Raw genomic sequence first — 18,964 nt, 5'->3', positions numbered from 1 at the left:
TTTACGACAATTGTACCTGCCGCACGACAGAAGCCGTATGTGAACGCAACGTGGAGTTGTTTACTGTCTTTGACAGCCCTCTCCGGTTTATTAAATAGATGTTGACCCTCTAACCAGCAGCCACCCGTTTTAAATTGGACTATTTGTTTAAAGGAGGAAATGGGGAAGCCAAAGAAAAAGAGTGAGTCTGTGACAAAGTGCTTAAAACATCTGAAATAGGTTTCTAAACTAGTCAAACTGGCTGTAGCTTGTTGCTAATGCTAACTGCAAGTCTACTTTGCCTCCGCCTTTTAACATGTTAGTGACGTAACTCTGTTTAGTCATTTTATAACGGTATAAGCCAGTCATTCATGGTATGGAAACATATTAAAGCCTTAATTCAATCAGCTATTAACGTTGCTTTTTGGACAGTGGACTGTTGAACACTTACTTAGCCATGTTTGCTACTGTTAAATTCAGTCTTTTGAATGACGTGCACTTAAAAATAAAAAGCGAGAGAGATTTGTCAAACAGAATAGATCACATTTTATTGATTATTGGTCTTTATCAGGTGACCTCAGCCGAGCTGAGCTGATGATGATGACCATTGCTGATGTCATTAAGCAGCTGGTTGATGCCCATGAAGAGGGCAAAGACATCAACCTCAACAAGTAAGTCCTCTCCTGTATGGACATACAGCCCAGGCTACATTCTTATTACATATTGATAAAGTCCTCTGTAGTTTTAATGCAGTGTTTAAGAACTCTAGATAACTAGTCATACAGTTAAGTCAAGTTAAGTGCAACACTCCTTTGTGTGCTTGTATATCTAGATTATTAATGTTTTTATTTTCCTTTAAACTAACCTTGATATCTTGACACATTTGAATGTGATTAGATGATTATGTCACTGGTAATTCTGCCACATATATCCTTCAGTTACTGGGTATTTGCTTCAGGAAGACCTGTTGTTAATAATTGTTGATTAAATTAAAGGGAACTTTGATTCCAGTCTGTGGGTACCCACTGTATTGCAATGGTTTTACATTTATATTCAAAATGGTTTTAGTATTTATTAAGGCTAAAAATGCATGTAGGAATCAGTACTGGTACAATGATATATATAACTTGTCTTGTAATACGTACTATAAGATAATTTTGACTTGATCTCAATGCTTTACTCTTTTTATGTACACTAGACTATGGTACTTTTTTTCTACCAGTCATAATCAGCCTAATCTGTTCTCAAACAGAGTGAAGACTAAGACTTCAGCTAAATATGGACTTGAAGCCCAGCCCCGATTGGTAGACATCATCGCCGCTGTTCCACCACAATACCGTCGTGCTCTGGTGCCCAAACTAAAGGCCAAACCTATCCGCACTGCCAGCGGGGTATGTAGCCCTCATTCTCCCGTCTATCACTCTTTCCTGGAGTCAATAATTTTATGCTGAACTCTGTGTGATTGTAACTACTTAAAATGCATCATGTGGCATTTAGCAGAATTGTCTAAAGTAACTTCAGTCTAATAGATGCAATCACAAAGACAATGAAACATGTAGTGTGATTGGTTAATTTATTTATTTTTAAAGTTCACAATTAAAGTTCACAATTAGCCACATAATATTCCTCAAAATCCTTTGGAGTGGTTGTGAATTGTAGCCATTGGTATATTCTTTATTAGCGGCGATGGGCCTCAACTTTTAAACTGTGTGAATGTTCTTTAATCTGGGTTTATGTGGAGCATTAAAGGTTAAGTATTTTATTAGCTCCAGTTTGTGTTGTGCATTACTTTTCAGTAAAGACGGATTTACAGAAGGAGACAGTGACTGTTGAGATTGTTTTTGAACAGATTATAGTCTGGAAAGTATGAGAGTAGGGGGCAGGAAAAGATACCTAATTACCAATGTATCACTTAATTTGAAGAATATTTCAAGTATTCAATGCTTCTCTCTCTGTCACAGATCGCAGTTGTGGCTGTGATGTGCAAACCTCACCGATGTCCACACATCAGTTTTACAGGCAACATCTGTGTGTAAGTGTTTCTTTGTTGTTGTTTTTTTAAGTTAAAGTTTAAGTTACTCTACATACAATAGATTACTTACATGTTTATTGATTCAATGTTCTTACATTGAATATAAATCGTTCTCTTCTCTGGCAGCTACTGTCCCGGGGGACCAGACTCGGACTTTGAGTACTCTACACAGTCTTACACTGGTTATGAGGTGAGTTAGTTTCATTCTGCCTCAGTATCTATTCAAGGCAGCTTTTCTGTTGCTTCCCAGGCACACGGTGCTCTGCTGAAAGTCATGTATTCTGGTCTCGTTTGTCTCATTATTCCCTGTTTATTATAGCAGCTTTTGTTTGTGTCTTTTTCTGTGTCATCATGGTTTTCTTTTGTTTGTGCTTTTTATAGTTCCTTGTCCCACTGCTTAAGTCAAATCAAGCTCAAGCTAATTTGGTTTTGTGTTGAACTTTCCTTTAATATATTATTTTTTACCATGGTTTTAATCATTTTTGCTCTTCTCTGTAACAGCCAACGTCCATGAGAGCCATCCGAGCCCGTTATGACCCCTTCCTTCAGACCAGGCATCGGGTGGAGCAGGTCAGTGTGTCATTACAGAAAAAATCGATAACTCTTTGACACATCTGTCTCATCAATTTGTCTTTACATAGTCACATGTTGCTAAAACTTCCATTTCCCCGAGTCAGCTTCTGTACAGTGATAGTGACAGCGATGGCCTTTGCTGGCACACATTTATAAACCGTGACCACTGTTGATATATATTTAATATACACTAATGATGGCTTATGACTCTTATGTTCCTGCCAAGACCTGACCCCAGTTACACTGTTATTTGAATTTATGGCCACATTAGTTTAATGCAGCAGAGCAAAACCAATCATTAAAGCAACAGTTTATCTAGAAATCTGTGTTTCTGAATCTCAATTTACCGCAGTTCTCATGATTTTCATGGTTTAATGTTCAATTGCTGCTCACAGTATAATTCCAATTTATTTTCCAAGATATTATGATTAGTTGTAATAATTATTATTTTGAGAACAGCGTTATTTTACTGTGCTTCACTGCACTTTACTGTATTCTCAATTACAGCCCATAAAATGTGTCATTATTGCACATTTTACTGTTACAGTTGTACAAAAGCTTGTGTGTTCTCTGTGTGATGTGCAGCTGAAGCAGCTGGGACACAGCGTCGACAAGGTGGAGTTCATCGTGATGGGCGGGACCTTCATGGCTTTGACCGAGGAGTACAGAGACTTTTTCATCAGGAACCTACACGACGCCCTGTCAGGACACACGTCCAACAGCGTTGCCGAGGCTGTCAGGTACTCAGTGACTCAGAGGTCTGTGTCCTCCAGGTCTCAGAGGAATAAAACTGTTTTTTATTTTTATATTTTTGATGAGATGCAACACAACAGACGAACATTAACAGAACATATAATTAAGAGACTGCAACATGTTAAAAAGACTAATAACAATGAACAATTGGGGTAGTGTGTAGTGGAATAAGACATAGAAATAAATAAGCTATGGTGGTAGTGAGACCATTAGGGGTGAAGGTAAGTTGTGGTGGGGTGGGAGGGAAGGGTCTACCTCCGCAGTAACAGATGGGCCGAGTGCAGAACTGATCTCAGAGCAGGTGCTCAGTCAGGGAGTTATCCGGGTGTCCCCGCTATAGGCAGCACCCTGACCTCTCGGAGGAGGCTGGTCTGCTGCAGCATTTGGCATCTCACCATAAATGGCCCCCAGAGCTTCCAGGGCGGGGGCTTAGTAACTCTGGGTTTCATAGCCTGTTTTTGATGTGCTCCATTTTAATTTGGTTATTTGATTATTTGTCCATTTGCCTCGGCATCTTTAACATTTGATGAGGACTTGATTTAATAATGCTGTTTTTGCTTTCTCTTTCCTGGCATCTTTTTAAGACTATGATACAATTATGGAGCAACATTACTGAATATTTTAACAGTATTTATGATACTTTTATATTCACCTTTTTTCATATATTAATCTCGTCTATAAAAGCTTATCCCACTTCAGTGTTTGTATGTGCTGTAGATGTAAAGTACTAATATTTGAGAATATTTAACAGTAGTCGACACCAGAGGGCGCTATTCTACCATTTGCAGCATTTCCACTACAGGCATTATTCATCTCACCCTCCTCTAGTGTCGGATATTTTTTCCCCGTGCCAGTTCTATGTGACATAAATAAAAAGACTGTTTTCTTAAACTTGAAATAAAACAACTAGGTAGAGTGTTAAGAATTAAACCTTTTTCTTTTTCTTTAGAAATGATAGTGCTGCAGATAACAGTTATTTTCATTATCAGTTAATCTGTGGGTTATTAGTCCATAGAGTCCTTTAATCTGATTTTTCTTTAACTCAACTTATCTTAATTTAAGAGAAGAAAGTCTGAGTGATGATAATAAGATTAATGGTCACGCAAAACACATTGACAACACAGACCTGCAGAGACTTCAGGAGAAGTATCTGAGCTGGTTAAATCAGGAGATCAGAAGTTCCTGTGATCAAAACATTTAGTCCTAGATCTCTGGATAGACAGAAGTCTTTGGTCAGATGATCTCAGGTCTCTGACAGTGTGATACGGAGAGAGGAGTTCTGTAGTGTAAGAAGGGAGGAGACGATTTAACACCTTATAGACAAACATCAGGATTTTAAAATGAACTCTGTCACTAACAGACAGCCAGTGTAGAGAGGCAAGAGCAGGAGTAATGGGCTCCCTATTTTCTGCTCTTGTTAAAACTCTTGCTGCTGCATTTTGTACGAGCTGGAGACGAGATAAACAATGAATGATTCCAAAATAAAAAGCCTTGCAGTAATGAAGTCAGGAAGATATAAAGGCATGGACTTTCTCCAGGTCAGAAACACTGAGAATTGAGTTTGGAGGTGATGCGGAGCTGCATGAAGCTTAATTTTACTACCTGATTAATCTGTTTGTCAAACTTAAGTCCAGAATCCAGTTATTGAGGTTAGTTAGTTTGTTGTAGCTTTTAGGATCTAGGGGAAGGTAAATATGTGTATCATTCACGTTACAGTGGAAATGAATATTGTGTTTTTCAATATTGTGGCCTAGTGGAAGCAAATAGATGGAGAAGAGGATCGGACCAAGTATGCACCCATGGGGGACGCCACATGAGATGGAGGCTGAGACAGACGATGAGTTACTTATAGAATCTGAATCACTGAAGAATCTGTTGAATAAATACATATATTTTAGTTTATATATTTTTAAAGAGTCAAGATAATATCACATCACCACTTCCCAGAGCCTAAGAAGATATTTTCAGATTCCTCAGTTTGTCCTACCAATAGTTTGAAACTGAAAGATATTGATTCTACAGTGAGATAAAAACAGAAAATGAGTAAATCCGTTTAGAAACTGGAACCAATGAATGTTTGGAATTTTCTTTGATAAATGACTAGAGCAGATTCCTGTTCAAAACAATAAGAACTCAGCATTACTTCCCTTCATCCCCTGTGGTCTCCCTCCCAACTATCTCCAGTGCAAAAACGGTGTAAAAACTGTGTATGTGCACTCACACCATGGTGTGTTTACATTCGCTTGACTCCACCCCCCCCTCTTCCCCTCAAACTTAGCACAACTAAACACCCAACATCCTTTAGGAAGCTTAAGATATAATGACCATCTCCACAGATTAGGCTGCTGAATGAATCCATTCTGAATTCAGGAGCAAAATAAGAGAGGGCACTCTCAGTAAGTCCTCCTCAGTTACTTCTATTGATTTCTCTCTTACTGAGTTAGACCAGCTCTGAATTGAATTGGGCACACGTCTGCTGGGTATGGATAAGGAGCAACTTTCTCCATGACTCGGAGAAGAGTCAAAGTCAAAGCAGAGAGACCCATTTGTTGAGGACGTCATACAGACGATTGGACCAAATAATGGCTTTTTCACAGGACTGAGGCCGTTTTTCAGCAGGGGCTATTTATTTCCCTAAAGTCCGATAAGACCCGAAAGGCCAGTTTGTGCGTGTCTCTTCTTGTATTTGTGTGTCCGTGTCTGTGTGTGTGTGTGTGTGTATGCGTGAGTTAGCTGGTAGGTGTGCGTCTGCCTGAATTTGCCCTGCTCTGCTATCAGCATTCTTTGTTAAGATGTTATGATTATAGTAATTGTGGTTGCCGCTGCTGAGTTTGGGAAGAAGGAGGCACTTAGTTTGGCTAGCGACAGCACCTTATCTCTGCCTCGGTGTTTGTGTGTGTGTGTGTGTGTGTGTGTGTGTGTGTGTGTGTGTGTGTGTATGTATGTGAGGTATTTGTGATGTGTGTTTGGGTCTCGAAGGCAGTGTGTGTGTGTGTGTGTGTGTGTGATGCTCATGTTTCTGCCTCTCACCATGCTCACCCAGCACCTGATCTGATCACAGCAGTGAGATACCTCGAGATAATAGACTTTTTATTGATTCATCTCGTACAATCTGATGATCCTCTCTAGAGCATAAACTCCTGTAATTGGTGTAAATCAGCCAGCAGACTGTAAAAGATGGACATTTATTGCCAGCAAATACAGAATCAGAAGGAATATGAGCTGGCATGAGGGGAGCTAATGGTCATTGGAGCAGCCGGAGTGGAGAAAATGACAGCTGGCGAGATGAGATGTGTCTGTTTGGTTGTTTTGTGTTGTTTTTTTTTGCGATTTCGATCAGTGATTCAAATTAAGTTTGGATTTAACTCGGGGAGCCAGATTCAGGCAAGATGAAGCTCTGAAAATATCTGGCTTGAGATAACATTTGAATAAAACAAGGGAAATGTAGTGCATTATCTCTATTTCTACATCTGGCTGCTTCTTTTAGCACCTTATTGCTTCTTTAATCAGCAAACCTGCTGCTGTGGGGACAGAATAGTACCTACAGGACTTTTCAGTGAAGCACATGCAGCAGATGTCTTGTGTCTAGAGGGTAAACTTTTGAAATGAATGACATATTCACAGATAGAGGATTTTACAGTGATGGTGGCGGAGTAGATGTCATTTTAAGAATTTGACTGACTGTTATTGCACAACAAGCTTTAAACACAACACTGACATATTGAAGTATCACCTTTTTAAAAGTTGATATGGTTAATACAGTTTACACATCCAGCAAATGATCAACACCAAATTTGAGGGAAGTATCTTAAAGGTCTAAATGCTGTGTTCACCAGTTAGTTGACTTTGTTTGCTGTTGGCGTACAGTAGGTTTTTATTAAGAGCATTCACCTGCTAGAAATAACGCTAATGAGAGAAGTGGGACTGAAACCGAACATGTGCAAAACCAAAACAATAAGCTGAAAGACACTGAAACGGGGAAACTGCAGAGCTGAGTGATAAATACTTACTTAGAAACTTAATCTACATCCCCTTACAGCCATGATTTATAAATGATTGAATAATGTAAGTATTGAACTTGCTTTTGACACAGAGTAAACACTGCATTACACTTTTTTTTGTTGCCGTCTGTTTTCTTTATTGCAGTCAGTGTGTCCTTAATGTGAGGTTAGTGTTAACTGTCGGGATAATGAGCCGTGCAAACTCGCTGCATGTAAATTGATGTTGCTAAATGATCCCAGCATATAGAGACTTCCAGCACACTCAATGAGACTAAATAGTCACATTTAAAAAAAAAAAGAAGATGTTATTATAAGATATTATACATATTATGAGCAGAAATGACTGAGACGTTTTCCCCCTGCAGGTACTCTGAACGCAGTAACACCAAGTGTGTGGGAATCACTATAGAGACACGCCCTGACTACTGCCTGAAGCGACACCTCAGTGACATGCTGGGCTACGGCTGCACCCGGCTGGAGATAGGAGTCCAAAGTGTGTATGAAGACGTGGCCCGCGACACCAACAGGTCGGTCGCTCGGGGAGGGAATGAACGGACAGATGTAGATAAGGCGGCAGACGTGATGTGATAGCAGTTGGTTTGATGGTGTGTGATGGTTTACCTGCAGGCTTTTTTTTTTGTTGTTGTTTGTTTTAACAGTGTGTTTGTACATGTGTGTTTCTCGCAGAGGCCACACGGTGCGAGCTGTGTGTGAGTCTTTCCACCTGGCAAAGGACGCCGGCTTCAAAGTGGTCGCCCACATGATGCCGGACCTGCCCAACGTGGGCATAGAGAGGGACGTGGAGCAGTTTATTGTAAGCAAAAAGACTTTAGTTGTTATTTTTAACACTTTAGAATAAACCAGCAAACCAGACCACTGGGAAGCACAGCTAAAAAGGAATGTTTTCACTTCAGATTTTAAAAGATGATAGCGTAGGAGAACCTCTAATATGATCAGACACCGTGTTCCAGCGGCTTGGAGCATAAAAGCTGGAGGCGGGTTCACCAGTTTTTGTTGAGGGGTCTAGCTGGTTCATACCTCACAAGCAAGTCAGAGAGATATACTGAGGTGCAAGACCAAGTATGGCCTTAAAAACAAGCATTTAAGATTCTAAAATCAATTCTAAAATCTACTGGAAGCCAGTGTAACGACCTCTGCACAAGTGATATATGGTCGTATTTCCTTTTTCTTGTTAAAACTCTGCAGCTGCAGACGATCCAAGGAGTTTCTGTGATATTCCTGTGACGAGTTTCTCAGCGTCCACCTGGGATAAAACGTCCTTACTTTAGCAATATTTCTTAAATGATAAAAACCGGTTTTGACTATGCTGTTAATATGGCTCTGGAAAGAGAGCTCAGCATCCAGGATCACTCACACATGGTTTCTAGCCTGTGTGACGGTTTCCAGAAACAGTTGTGATATTTTAAAAGAGATTTCCTGTCTATTAGTTTTTTCCCCCGATAACCATGATCTCTGTCTTGTCATTATTTAACTGTAACCAAAGGGAAATATAAGTTCACTGCAGAGAGTTACACTGGAGCTTGTAGTCCACTTTTAATTACACAACAGTTAAATGACTTAGACATTATTTGTAGGATAGTCTCTGAGTTTCATGTGGACAAAGTTGCAGAAACAAATTGAGTAAAAAAAACTCCCAACAAAAAATAATACCAGTAAAATTATGCACCGAGCTGATCGTAAGGTTTATTGTTTGTGACATTAGTAATCATGTCATCCTCTCTTTTCGCTTGGCATCAGAGTGCGTCACTGCTGTTTATCTCACAGTGGTATATAACAAGTAAGTCCTACATGTAGCGTCTTAAAATAGAAACGGAAAAAGCGGTGACAGTCGACTCACAGTCCCAACTGAGATGTGACTCAACAGATAAAACTCCTGTCTCTCAACAGCAGGCTCACTCCACCGCTCTGATTGAAAACACAGCTATAATGTGAATGTGCAGAATCAGTCGGTGCCACTTCCCAACACGCCCGACTGTAGGATGTAAATGAAGACTCTGCTTGAGGCTGTGCGCAATTTCAGCTCATTTGATTTATTCATACGGCGATAAAACAGAAATCGAGTCATTAAAGACACAGTGACGGAAAAGAATATGTATTACTAATCGGTGCAGGTGAGTAATCAGAAGTGCAATGTGTCAGTCACTGACTGAGAACCAGCAATAGTGAAAAATTTCTCTCTCTTTTTGTCTGTAAATCAAATGTTTCTGTAATATTTTTATTGCTCTTTCTGCTTGCTGGCATTGTGGCGACTCAGTGGGTGTTGAATTACAAAAGTACAGTCTTCAGTGTCTTACAGAGGTGAAGAAGTTCAAGCCCTCAATGTTCCTCTGTAATGAGCTCCTAATTAAACAAGAGGAGACGACACAAATTGATGGAACGCTCAGATTAATGTGGAAACAGTTGTGTTCTGCTCAGAGAGTACGACCACACCCAGCTGGCTAAATTTGAGGTATTATAATTTTTTTACTGAATCGCAACAGCGCGGTTTCCTCATCACTCGTTGCTATTTCAGAATGATTTGGCGCGAACAAGCACTGTTGCCAATTTAGCACCTTTGTTGCTAGATTTACAGACTTTTCAGACCCCTTCAAAAAAGCACCTAGCAATTAACTTTACATTGTGTGTTGTTGTGTGTTGGCAGGTGAATGACTGATGTGATCAAACAAATGTGAACACAAATGGCAAGATGGTTGCAAATTTAGCATCTTTATCGCTAGATTAGACGCTAAATTAGATTCCCTTTAGTGACTTTTTTTTTGGCTGGACTGTAACAGCATGGCCAGCCCTATAATCATGAATGTCACTGACTGACCGGCTGCTCGGAAACTGCCGGGAAGCGGAGAAGGGCTTCCAATACAATGGAGGCGAGACTCAGTGTAAACTACTTTCATTACATGTATCATTATTACTAAAGGAGGCTGAATAACTAAACATAAGAAACACCGAGCAGGAGAGAGGGAGGGAGAGAGAGACGTCACCGGTAATGAGGCTTAGTACTAACCGTACTAACTCTACATGTCAAACACAGGGAGGTAGACATAAAGACCTGCCTCTAATAAAAGTCTGTTATGAGTTTAGTTAAATAAAAGCCAAACTATTGTAGATACCAGACGGAGAGAAAAAAATAAATATAGTCTACTTTTGAGCGTGTGCGTCGGTACCTCACCTGGAAGGGCCCATGCTCAGGGTTTAGTTTTTGCCCCAGGATAACCAAAGCAGATATAACATGATAGACAGGAATGGTTGGGCAATCCGAAAAAGTGGCGTCACAAAGTAATTTAGCTTACTGTTAGCTAAGTGATGTGGCGCTCTTGGACTTAAAGCTCCGTGTTTTATCGCCTTTAATAAAAGACACATCTCCTTGTTACTAAGGAAGTACTGATAAGAGCTTTTTGGATTGTTCATCTCTTCACAATGGAATCACTATAAAGAACCTAAATATGCTTCTGCACATTATTCAAGACCACTTCTTAAAGTCATCCTCTAATCCCTGACGAGTAGAAGGCAGAGATATGATCGCATTATCCTGTTTAAGACATGACAGACTGTGTTCACACATAATTAATAACCCAAAATATCTAACAAAAGGGAAGAGACAGTTAAACTGCAGTTCCCTGAATGATCAGGTGATCAGGACAGGTGTGTGAGCGTATGCTTGCTACAAACTGGCTTGTGCTGAAGTCTCTGCTCTGCGTGATTTTGGATTAGTCAGGAGTTAGGCGGAGTCAGGCACTGCCAAGATGGCGACGGCGGAGCAGCCCGCTCTTCAGAAAAGGTGACATCACAGAGGCTGCGTTCATTCTTATATACAATCTATGGTAAAAAAAAAAAAACATGACAAAAATAAACCTATGTAACTCTCTGGTGGACAGAATGTGCTGATGCTGATATGAGTGCAATGAGCTAATATTGGTTGATAAATCTGTTGGGCTGTGTTTAAATCACAATATGCTGTAGTGTTGTGTCGGGGGGGAGCAGGAGTGGACAGAATGCAGGTTTAATGATCTGAGACAGAGCAGAGAGACCGACATGTCTGTCCCCAACTGCTGACCAGATGTCAGCTGTGATGCACAACGAAATAGAAATTCAACCGTCATGTTATTATTTTCCCTGAAGATGCTGAAGATTGGATGCTGGTGTTATTTAGTGATCTGAAAGCAGAGCACTCTTTCAATTTTTTTGTTTGTAGAGGTTATTTCTGTGTGCTGACTGTAAAATGTGTAGCGATGGAGGCATCAGGACACGCCCCCCAATCTTCTGAGCATCAGCAGCTCTGAGTGCTTCATATTTCCCCAGGAGATTTAAGTCGCGGAAAAGAGTCCGTGTCTTCCTGCAGATTTGTTACATTACCTGTGTGTGTGTGTGTGTGTGTGTGTGTGTGTGAATGTGTGTTTGATGGTAATGTGGAGGCCAGCAGCAGGTCGGCACAGTGAGAGGAAGCAGATTAAATGTGTATTCGGCCCTCAGACTCTCTTTTCTTTTCTTTCCTGTAACATTTCCTCTGTCACTTGTCTTCGCCCGACACTTAATTTCTTTCTGTCCCTGCTGCTGTCTTGTGTGTGTGCAGTCTCAATATTTCCTCTCCTCCTGTCTCCTTGTTTGTCTTTTTCCCCTCGTGCTTTTCTCTCCTCTCCATTATCTTTCGCTTTATCTTTTTTCTTCTCTCTCCTCTCCAGTTGTAAATTTTCACTTGAGTCTTTCTCTTTTCTCCTATCAGACAGTCACTTCTTCTTCTTCTCATCTCTGCAGTCACTTCATCTATCGCCCCTCTCTCATCTCTGTCCGGTCACACCTCCTCCCTGTCTGCCTTTCTCCCCTCTTATCACACTGACACCCACAGATTATACAACTTGTGTCCGGCTCCCCTTTGCTCCTCCTCAACATGTCTAATCTTCCATGACACACTTCATGCAAGTAAGTGGGAAAAATATGCAAGTTCTTAAACATCTTCACTCCGGGATCCAAACTAAGCATCTTGGGTTTTTTTTTCCGGAGATGCTTAGCCTGGATCCTGCTGCAACTCTGACACAGGGAGCATCCAGGAATAGTCAGGTTTTGAAAGACAGGAAGTAGAGGTAGTGGAAAATATCTTTGGGCCCTGGATTCATGGCTCACATTTATAGTCTTTGTATATGTATGTTCAAGTATATGCCATAGTCCAGGATGCCTAAATTTAGCCTTGTGTTAAACGTGATGAGGTTTGGTGACAACCTCTGTAGTCTCATTTAGACACTTTTTTAAGAGGCGTAAAAGCTAAAACAAAATCACGACTGGGGGTATTTACTGACAGATTTTATATTGTAGAATAAATTGTGAAAATGTCTTGAGCTTGTGTTAACCACAGACTTATTTCAATCATCTAACAAAAAACAAAGAAGACTAGCCACGTGTCCGCACAGGCTGGGATGAAGAAGACTGGGAGCCACTAGACACGGAGTTAATATATATTCGCACAGCCCGTCCTGTGACTAAGACCCCAGCTGCCCGGCGACCCTTAAAAGGATTAAGGAGGGAGAGATAATGAATTGATGGCGTGAATGAAAAGATCCAGATCGTGGATGTTGACATCTTTGTTTGCTCTCAGTGTCCAAATGCTGCAAATATGATGCAAAAAAGCAGCTGAGATTTCAGTGCAGGGATGTTTACTTGAATGTGAACGGAGCGCTGTGAAAATGAATAATAATAATAATAATAATAATGATGCCATTCAGGCCGTCTCAGTACAGAGCTCTGCAGTGCTGGTTGCCAGTTTAAGGATTCTGGGATCTCTTAATTTTGTTCTCCCTCTTGCATTACTCACCAACTACCAAACATTATTCCTAATCAACCTTTGTGTATCGCTTGTATGTTTTGTCCTCATCACATCACACTGAGTTCCTTCTGTCAGCCTGGATCACAACAACAACAACAGCAGCAGCAGGAGAACTTTGCATCCTCCTTGCGTCTATCGTCTCTGTCCTGATAATGAAATTCGATTACAACTTCCTCCCAGTGCGAGATCCTCTCTCACTTATCTCTCGCGTACAGACGCTCCCTGTCCCGGGGGAGGAATCCTTAACAGGGTTCCTCTCCGCCGACCAACAGGAGCTGTGATGCGCGATCCAAAATGGTAGCAGGTGCAAAATCCCCAAAATAATCTCTAGACTCCTTTTCTCTTTCATTGTTATTTTCTCAGACAACCCCTCCCCTCTCCTTCAGGTTTAGTGCAGGGCGATGTGGGACATGTCCTCGTATGGTTATAAGCTGTGAAGAGAGAGAGAGAGAGAGATTATGAGATAGTGATGATGTGGCCTGATTCCAGATCTTCACGGTTCTGATCATGATAGTCGGTACAGAGGGGAAGAGAATGACTGGAAATCACACTGATTCCCTTCACTGCACTGAACCATACAAACGCATTTGTCTCCTTCAGTTGTCCTGTCCTCTGTGATATCTGCTCTGTACGAGCTCAGTGGATGTCTTCTTTTATGTCTAGAAGACTGGGGCCCTTTTTTTCTATTTTTTCTTTGATCGAATGTTCAGACACTCTTCTTTGCTGCGATCTGGTCGTGTAGAAAAAGCAGAATGAATGAAATGAAATGAACTCTCAGAACCACTTTTCTTTGCTTTCTCTTCTTTTTTTTGTTTCTCTCTCTCTTTCTATCCATCAATCTCCGATTTAACACGGCAAATACGGCAGCGTTCAATCAGTTTTAGTCCATGAAGTTTATTACACAGCACACTGACATGACAAAATGATTTATGGCAAAAGAGATACTGTTGATTCATGTTGAAATACTTCAGTTTGACTGATGAGAAACAAACTGTAATGGTTGAAGAATTGTTCCGTCTTGTTTCCTCGCCTGATATACGCTTTAATGTGCAACACGGGTCTGTTGTTTCTCGCAGGAGTTTTTTGAGAACCCAGCGTTCAGGCCTGATGGTTTGAAGCTGTACCCAACGCTAGTGATCCGAGGCACGGGGCTGTACGAGCTGTGGAAGACCGGCCGATACAAGAGCTACACACCCAGCGCCCTGGTGGACCTTGTGGCCCGAATTCTGGCGCTGGTGCCGCCCTGGACACGAGTTTACCGGGTGCAGAGGTAAGAGAAGAAGAAATGGGCCTGAGGAGTTGGATGACTGTAGTTTAAAGCTCCATTAGGGAATAATGTTGATAAAGACACACTGATACAATTATCTCTTTGTAAAGTCCATTGCTTTCCCTGCAGCTGAGAAAAACAAACTCTGTGACTTTTAGCAGTTTTCAGCCCAATGTTTTGGTTTCCTGGCTGTACATAAACTGTAGGGTTGACAGCTCTTCATCAGTCTACCCTCTTAGCTCAGACAATTAGAGTTGATGCTGCCTATCCAATCACAGTAAAGGCCGAATAAAGTGGAAAGAAACATGGACAACAAAAAACAGGAACATGTAGCAGCTAAAGAAGCAGATATCGTAGGTGCTCACAAACACGACTCCTGGTGCTAATGTGGCTCTGTGTCAGTAGATACAACAGCCAGATGTGTTAAAATGGTAAGACAATTAATACATGTTGTGTGTTTTTGCTCTCTAGTGGCCAAAAATCTGCAGCTTTAAAGAGTAACTGAACTTAATTTATTATCAATTGATCTTTTATAGTTCCATTTTATAGTGTGTATTAGAACAGAAGCTGTTTTCCTCTTTCAAGAGAAAAGCCAGTTGTTCTGTCCGCCCAAAAATCTGTGAAAAAATCTATGACCTATACTGGGACGCTCCCACAAAAACTGTAAGGCGACACATAAATACAGCAGCTAACTGTCAGCGGTAATGAATATGAGTAATGAATATGGAAACATTGAGAGGAGCGCTGCAGGATTTTGCAGTGGTGGTGTGTCTTTGACTAACTCTACATTTAAGATTCCTGCCTCCCTCCTAACCTTCACCAAGTATAGATAAACTAAACAGATACCCACAGAGTTATGTACTTAAATCAACTGGTATAGATTTGATTCTGTGGTTGTGTCTGTAATATCCCATTTCAAAAGCCATTCTTCCATCATTTCATGTATCATCTGGCTTTTCCCCGCTCTCTGCTCTCGTTCCGCTCATCAGGGACATCCCCATGCCGCTGGTGAGCTCCGGAGTGGAGCATGGCAACCTGAGAGAGCTGGCACTGGCCAGGATGAAGGACATGGGCACTGAGGTGAGACTCAAAGGCCTTTCTTATTAAACTGAAAGACTGTGCGTCAGCTTATTTTGAATAAGGAAGCTAATAGACTTTTTTTTTTCCCAGCTGGGATGCGATCCAAACGGGTACAGTAGACCTCAGGTGGCGGTGTCTGCCAACAGACGAATGCTGACAGTCAGAATAATTTGCATACTTTGCTGTGATAGAGGAAGATTGCAGATTACGAAGCCTCTCAGGTGTAGTTAAGAGCTCCTGGAGCATGGAATTGGAGCACCCTCCTTCCAGGAAGCCCCAACATTTATTGAATATATGTTAGAAAGTAGAAAGTAGTTGAGGACTCCAGTTGAAGTAGAGTTCATTCAGGCTGAGAACACCAGGCCGGGGTGTCACCAACTAAACACAAGGCAGAAGACCCCTCCCCAGCTTCCATTAAAACACACTCAGATAATAAACTCTTCATCTGAAAACACCTACGGGGGGGAGAGCCTCCTGTTAGCTTCTATTATAAACCAGGGCAGTTATTGACCATCAAGCTGAAATATCACCACACACAAACACAAGCTCTTTTTTCTCCACCACCACATTTTCTTGGTTTTGCTTCACTTGCAAAAATATCTTTTCTTATGTGCTGAGCTTTGGTTTGCAACTACTGCGCCTCAGAGTTGTATATAATATTTTGCACTGCACTTCCACAAAACTGTGCCAAGTTCAAATTATTCGAACTTTGACCTAGTTTCCCACCGACTTTTCAAAGATTTCCCAACCAGCTTGTAGCTTTATGAAACAGGCAGAGCAGAAACTTGTCTTCACCTCATTTTCTTCTTCTTTCGAGGAAACTGTAGCTTCTCCAACTGAAAACCTTTAGAGTTGTAATCCCGAAGATTTTAGTCCCGGTTTGGTCACTGGTGGTAAAAGCAAACTACAGCTAACACTCCTTGAGCAGCAGCAACAGGTGAATCCTGCAGCTTCCTTTTTCCATCGCGTCAGGAGCAACCACAATCTGATTTGACACAACAGCAGGACACAGTAAAGCTGAGGAGTTGGAGGTGTGCAGCCTGTTGCCTGCAGCTCTTCATCTCACCGTGGCGGCTTCTACGTTTTCCATTACTCTCTTGACAGATTTCAAGCAGCAGGAGAGTGAGCAGTAAACAGTGAAGCTGCTGCTGAAAAATGCTGACCATAAACAGTATCGAAAACAGCGTTTAATTTCATGAACTATTAAACAAATTTCACAAATAATTTAAGCCAGAAATTCAAACCGATGTAAACGTTACATCATCGAGGACGTCCGAAAGTTTTGAGTTTCTAAACTGGTTTGACACATTTGAATGTTTCTCTGTTGCAGTGTCGAGACGTGAGAACCAGAGAAGTCGGCATTCAGGAGATCCACCACAAAGTCAGACCTTACCAGGTAACAAGAAGCATCTGGCAATACAGTAATCGCTTTTAGAAAGTTGGAGATTAAAGTTGGGATTAAAAGACGGTGATGTTGTATTGTTCAAGACGATGACGACATGAAGGCTGCTTCAAGAAAAGAGGCAAGTGAAATGTATTTTCCTCTAACAAAGGTGAATATTTGCTCAGGTGGAGCTGGTGCGGAGGGACTACGTGGCCAACGGCAGCTGGGAGACCTTCCTCTCCTACGAGGACCCGGAGCAGGACATCCTGATTGGCCTGCTGCGTCTGCGTCGCTGCTCTCCACAGTCCTTCCGTCCTGAGCTCAAAGGAGGCGTGTCCATCGTCCGCGAGCTGCACGTCTACGGCAGCGTCGTCCCCGTCAGCAGCCGAGACCCCAGCAAGTTCCAGCATCAGGTGTTTTATGATTTCTCACACAGACTCCACATGTAAAGTAAAGATTCCCCCCCCAAAAAAAACCTCTGACTTATTAACCAGATGCCGATCTGTTCTCCTCTCTCCTCCTCGTGCAGGGCTTTGGCATGATGCTGATGGAGGAGGCAGAGCGAATTGCCAGAGATGAACACGGCTCTGGAAAATTAGCTGTGATCTCAGGTAAGAGACAAAACAGCACAGTGAGGCATCATGTGTCCTCTCCTCAGACATCTGAACACAAACATCTACATACATACAGAGGTTTATATGAGATCGGCTCTAGTTACTTTGTGCTTGCACATTGTAATTTTTTAATTCTTCATTTCTATGATTCTTATACACTAAGTACTTTGTTGTCTTCTGTCCATGGTTTGTTCTGCAGGCGTAGGAACAAGGAACTACTACAGGAAGATGGGCTACGAGCTGGTGGGGCCGTACATGGTGAAGGACCTGTACGGACCGGGAATGGACTGAACCCGGACAATAAAAGACAAACATACACACGCACAAATGATGTTATTTATCAAGACAATATCTATTTTTAGTTTAGCTCTTCGAGCATCAGAGGATATAATGGTTTTTCTCGCAGCTCATGCATCTGTTTTTTATCTGGAACACACTTGGGAATGCTGTTCATGCATTGCTCCCGTTTTGTTTAGATAAGGAGACGGTGTGAGGACGTCAGGAGTAAAGCAAAGCTATTTGGGATGAAGTCAGAGCTTCACCGTGTCTCGAGTTCTACAGACAGGCGGATGTGGACACTGACAATTTTGAATGTTACATTTTAGTCTGCTCCTTATCTAAACAGCTTCCAAAGTAAGACACACAAACAATGACGTGTTGGTAGTTTTTAGCTCTCCACATTGAAATAAATGGGTTCCACCAGTGCCTTGTCAGTGACCTCTGTTCCAGCAAACGGGACTGATTGAATTTGACCATGAGGCTGCTGAGGCATTTTTTAAATCCACTGAGATGTCTGGGTATCCCTTAAATATTTCTCTGTGTGTTCGTTTAGGACGAGGAACCTGTTTAGCATCTCGGTTTGAGTTAATCATGTTTATGTTGCGACTAAATAGAAAACCCATTATGAGTCAAGCGTTCATTAATGGTTGGCAGTGGATGAATGAGCAGTGGGAAGCGTCCTCACTGGGCAGCCGTTGTGTAATTGCACAATTCTGATTTATAGGGCAGGAAATTGAATATTAGCGTTACATAAATTGCTTTTTAAAGCTCCGCACTTAATCCTGTTTCTTGTTTTTCTTTCATGCATGTGTTCTGGTGAATTCCAGATGTTGAACACATCACTTGACCATTTTTCTTTTTTCCTCAGAGAATAAAGTATATTTCAGTTACAGCTTTGTGTCTAGTTTCTACTTTGTGAGAGAAAGTTGTTGAAGATATTTGAATAATTAAATGTAAATGACAGAATAGCCGAAAAAGGTTTTAGCTTCCAATGAAAGGTCACATCATATGAGTGGCTCCGGTGATGTATTCCCCAATGTCACGGGTGCTGGCCCTTGCAGGAGACCCCTGATGATTGCCCTATGAGAGTGTTTCACTGGCTCATTTGACACAGCCTTTCCAATTACATCTCCATCAGTTACCTGTCTATTGAGCACTGAGTGAATGCT

General features: G+C 41.5%; 1 protein-coding gene across 1 annotated transcript; it reads left to right on the top strand.

The window, feature by feature from the left end:
- The first annotated feature begins 33 nt into the window (after window positions 1-33).
- elp3 (elongator acetyltransferase complex subunit 3) lies at window positions 34-18,050 on the top strand. Its single transcript, XM_022770061.1, has 15 exons — window positions 34-181; window positions 551-650; window positions 1,232-1,370; window positions 1,941-2,011; window positions 2,138-2,201; window positions 2,513-2,581; window positions 3,170-3,324; window positions 7,704-7,865; window positions 8,026-8,152; window positions 14,248-14,441; window positions 15,428-15,518; window positions 16,849-16,914; window positions 17,088-17,315; window positions 17,432-17,513; window positions 17,716-18,050. Exons 1-15 carry the CDS (start codon window positions 160-162, stop codon window positions 17,805-17,807), a joined length of 1,662 nt encoding a protein of 553 aa, XP_022625782.1. The 5' UTR covers window positions 34-159; the 3' UTR covers window positions 17,808-18,050.
- The last annotated feature ends 914 nt before the right edge of the window (window positions 18,051-18,964 follow it).

This window comes from Seriola dumerili, unplaced genomic scaffold (assembly GCF_002260705.1).
Source record: "Seriola dumerili isolate Sdu_G_001 unplaced genomic scaffold, Sdu_1.0 BDQW01000025.1, whole genome shotgun sequence".
NCBI classification, from domain to species: Eukaryota; Metazoa; Chordata; class Actinopteri; order Carangiformes; family Carangidae; genus Seriola; species Seriola dumerili.
The sequence above is the reverse complement of the archived record's forward strand: the minus strand, read 5'-3'. Positions and strand labels throughout refer to the sequence as shown.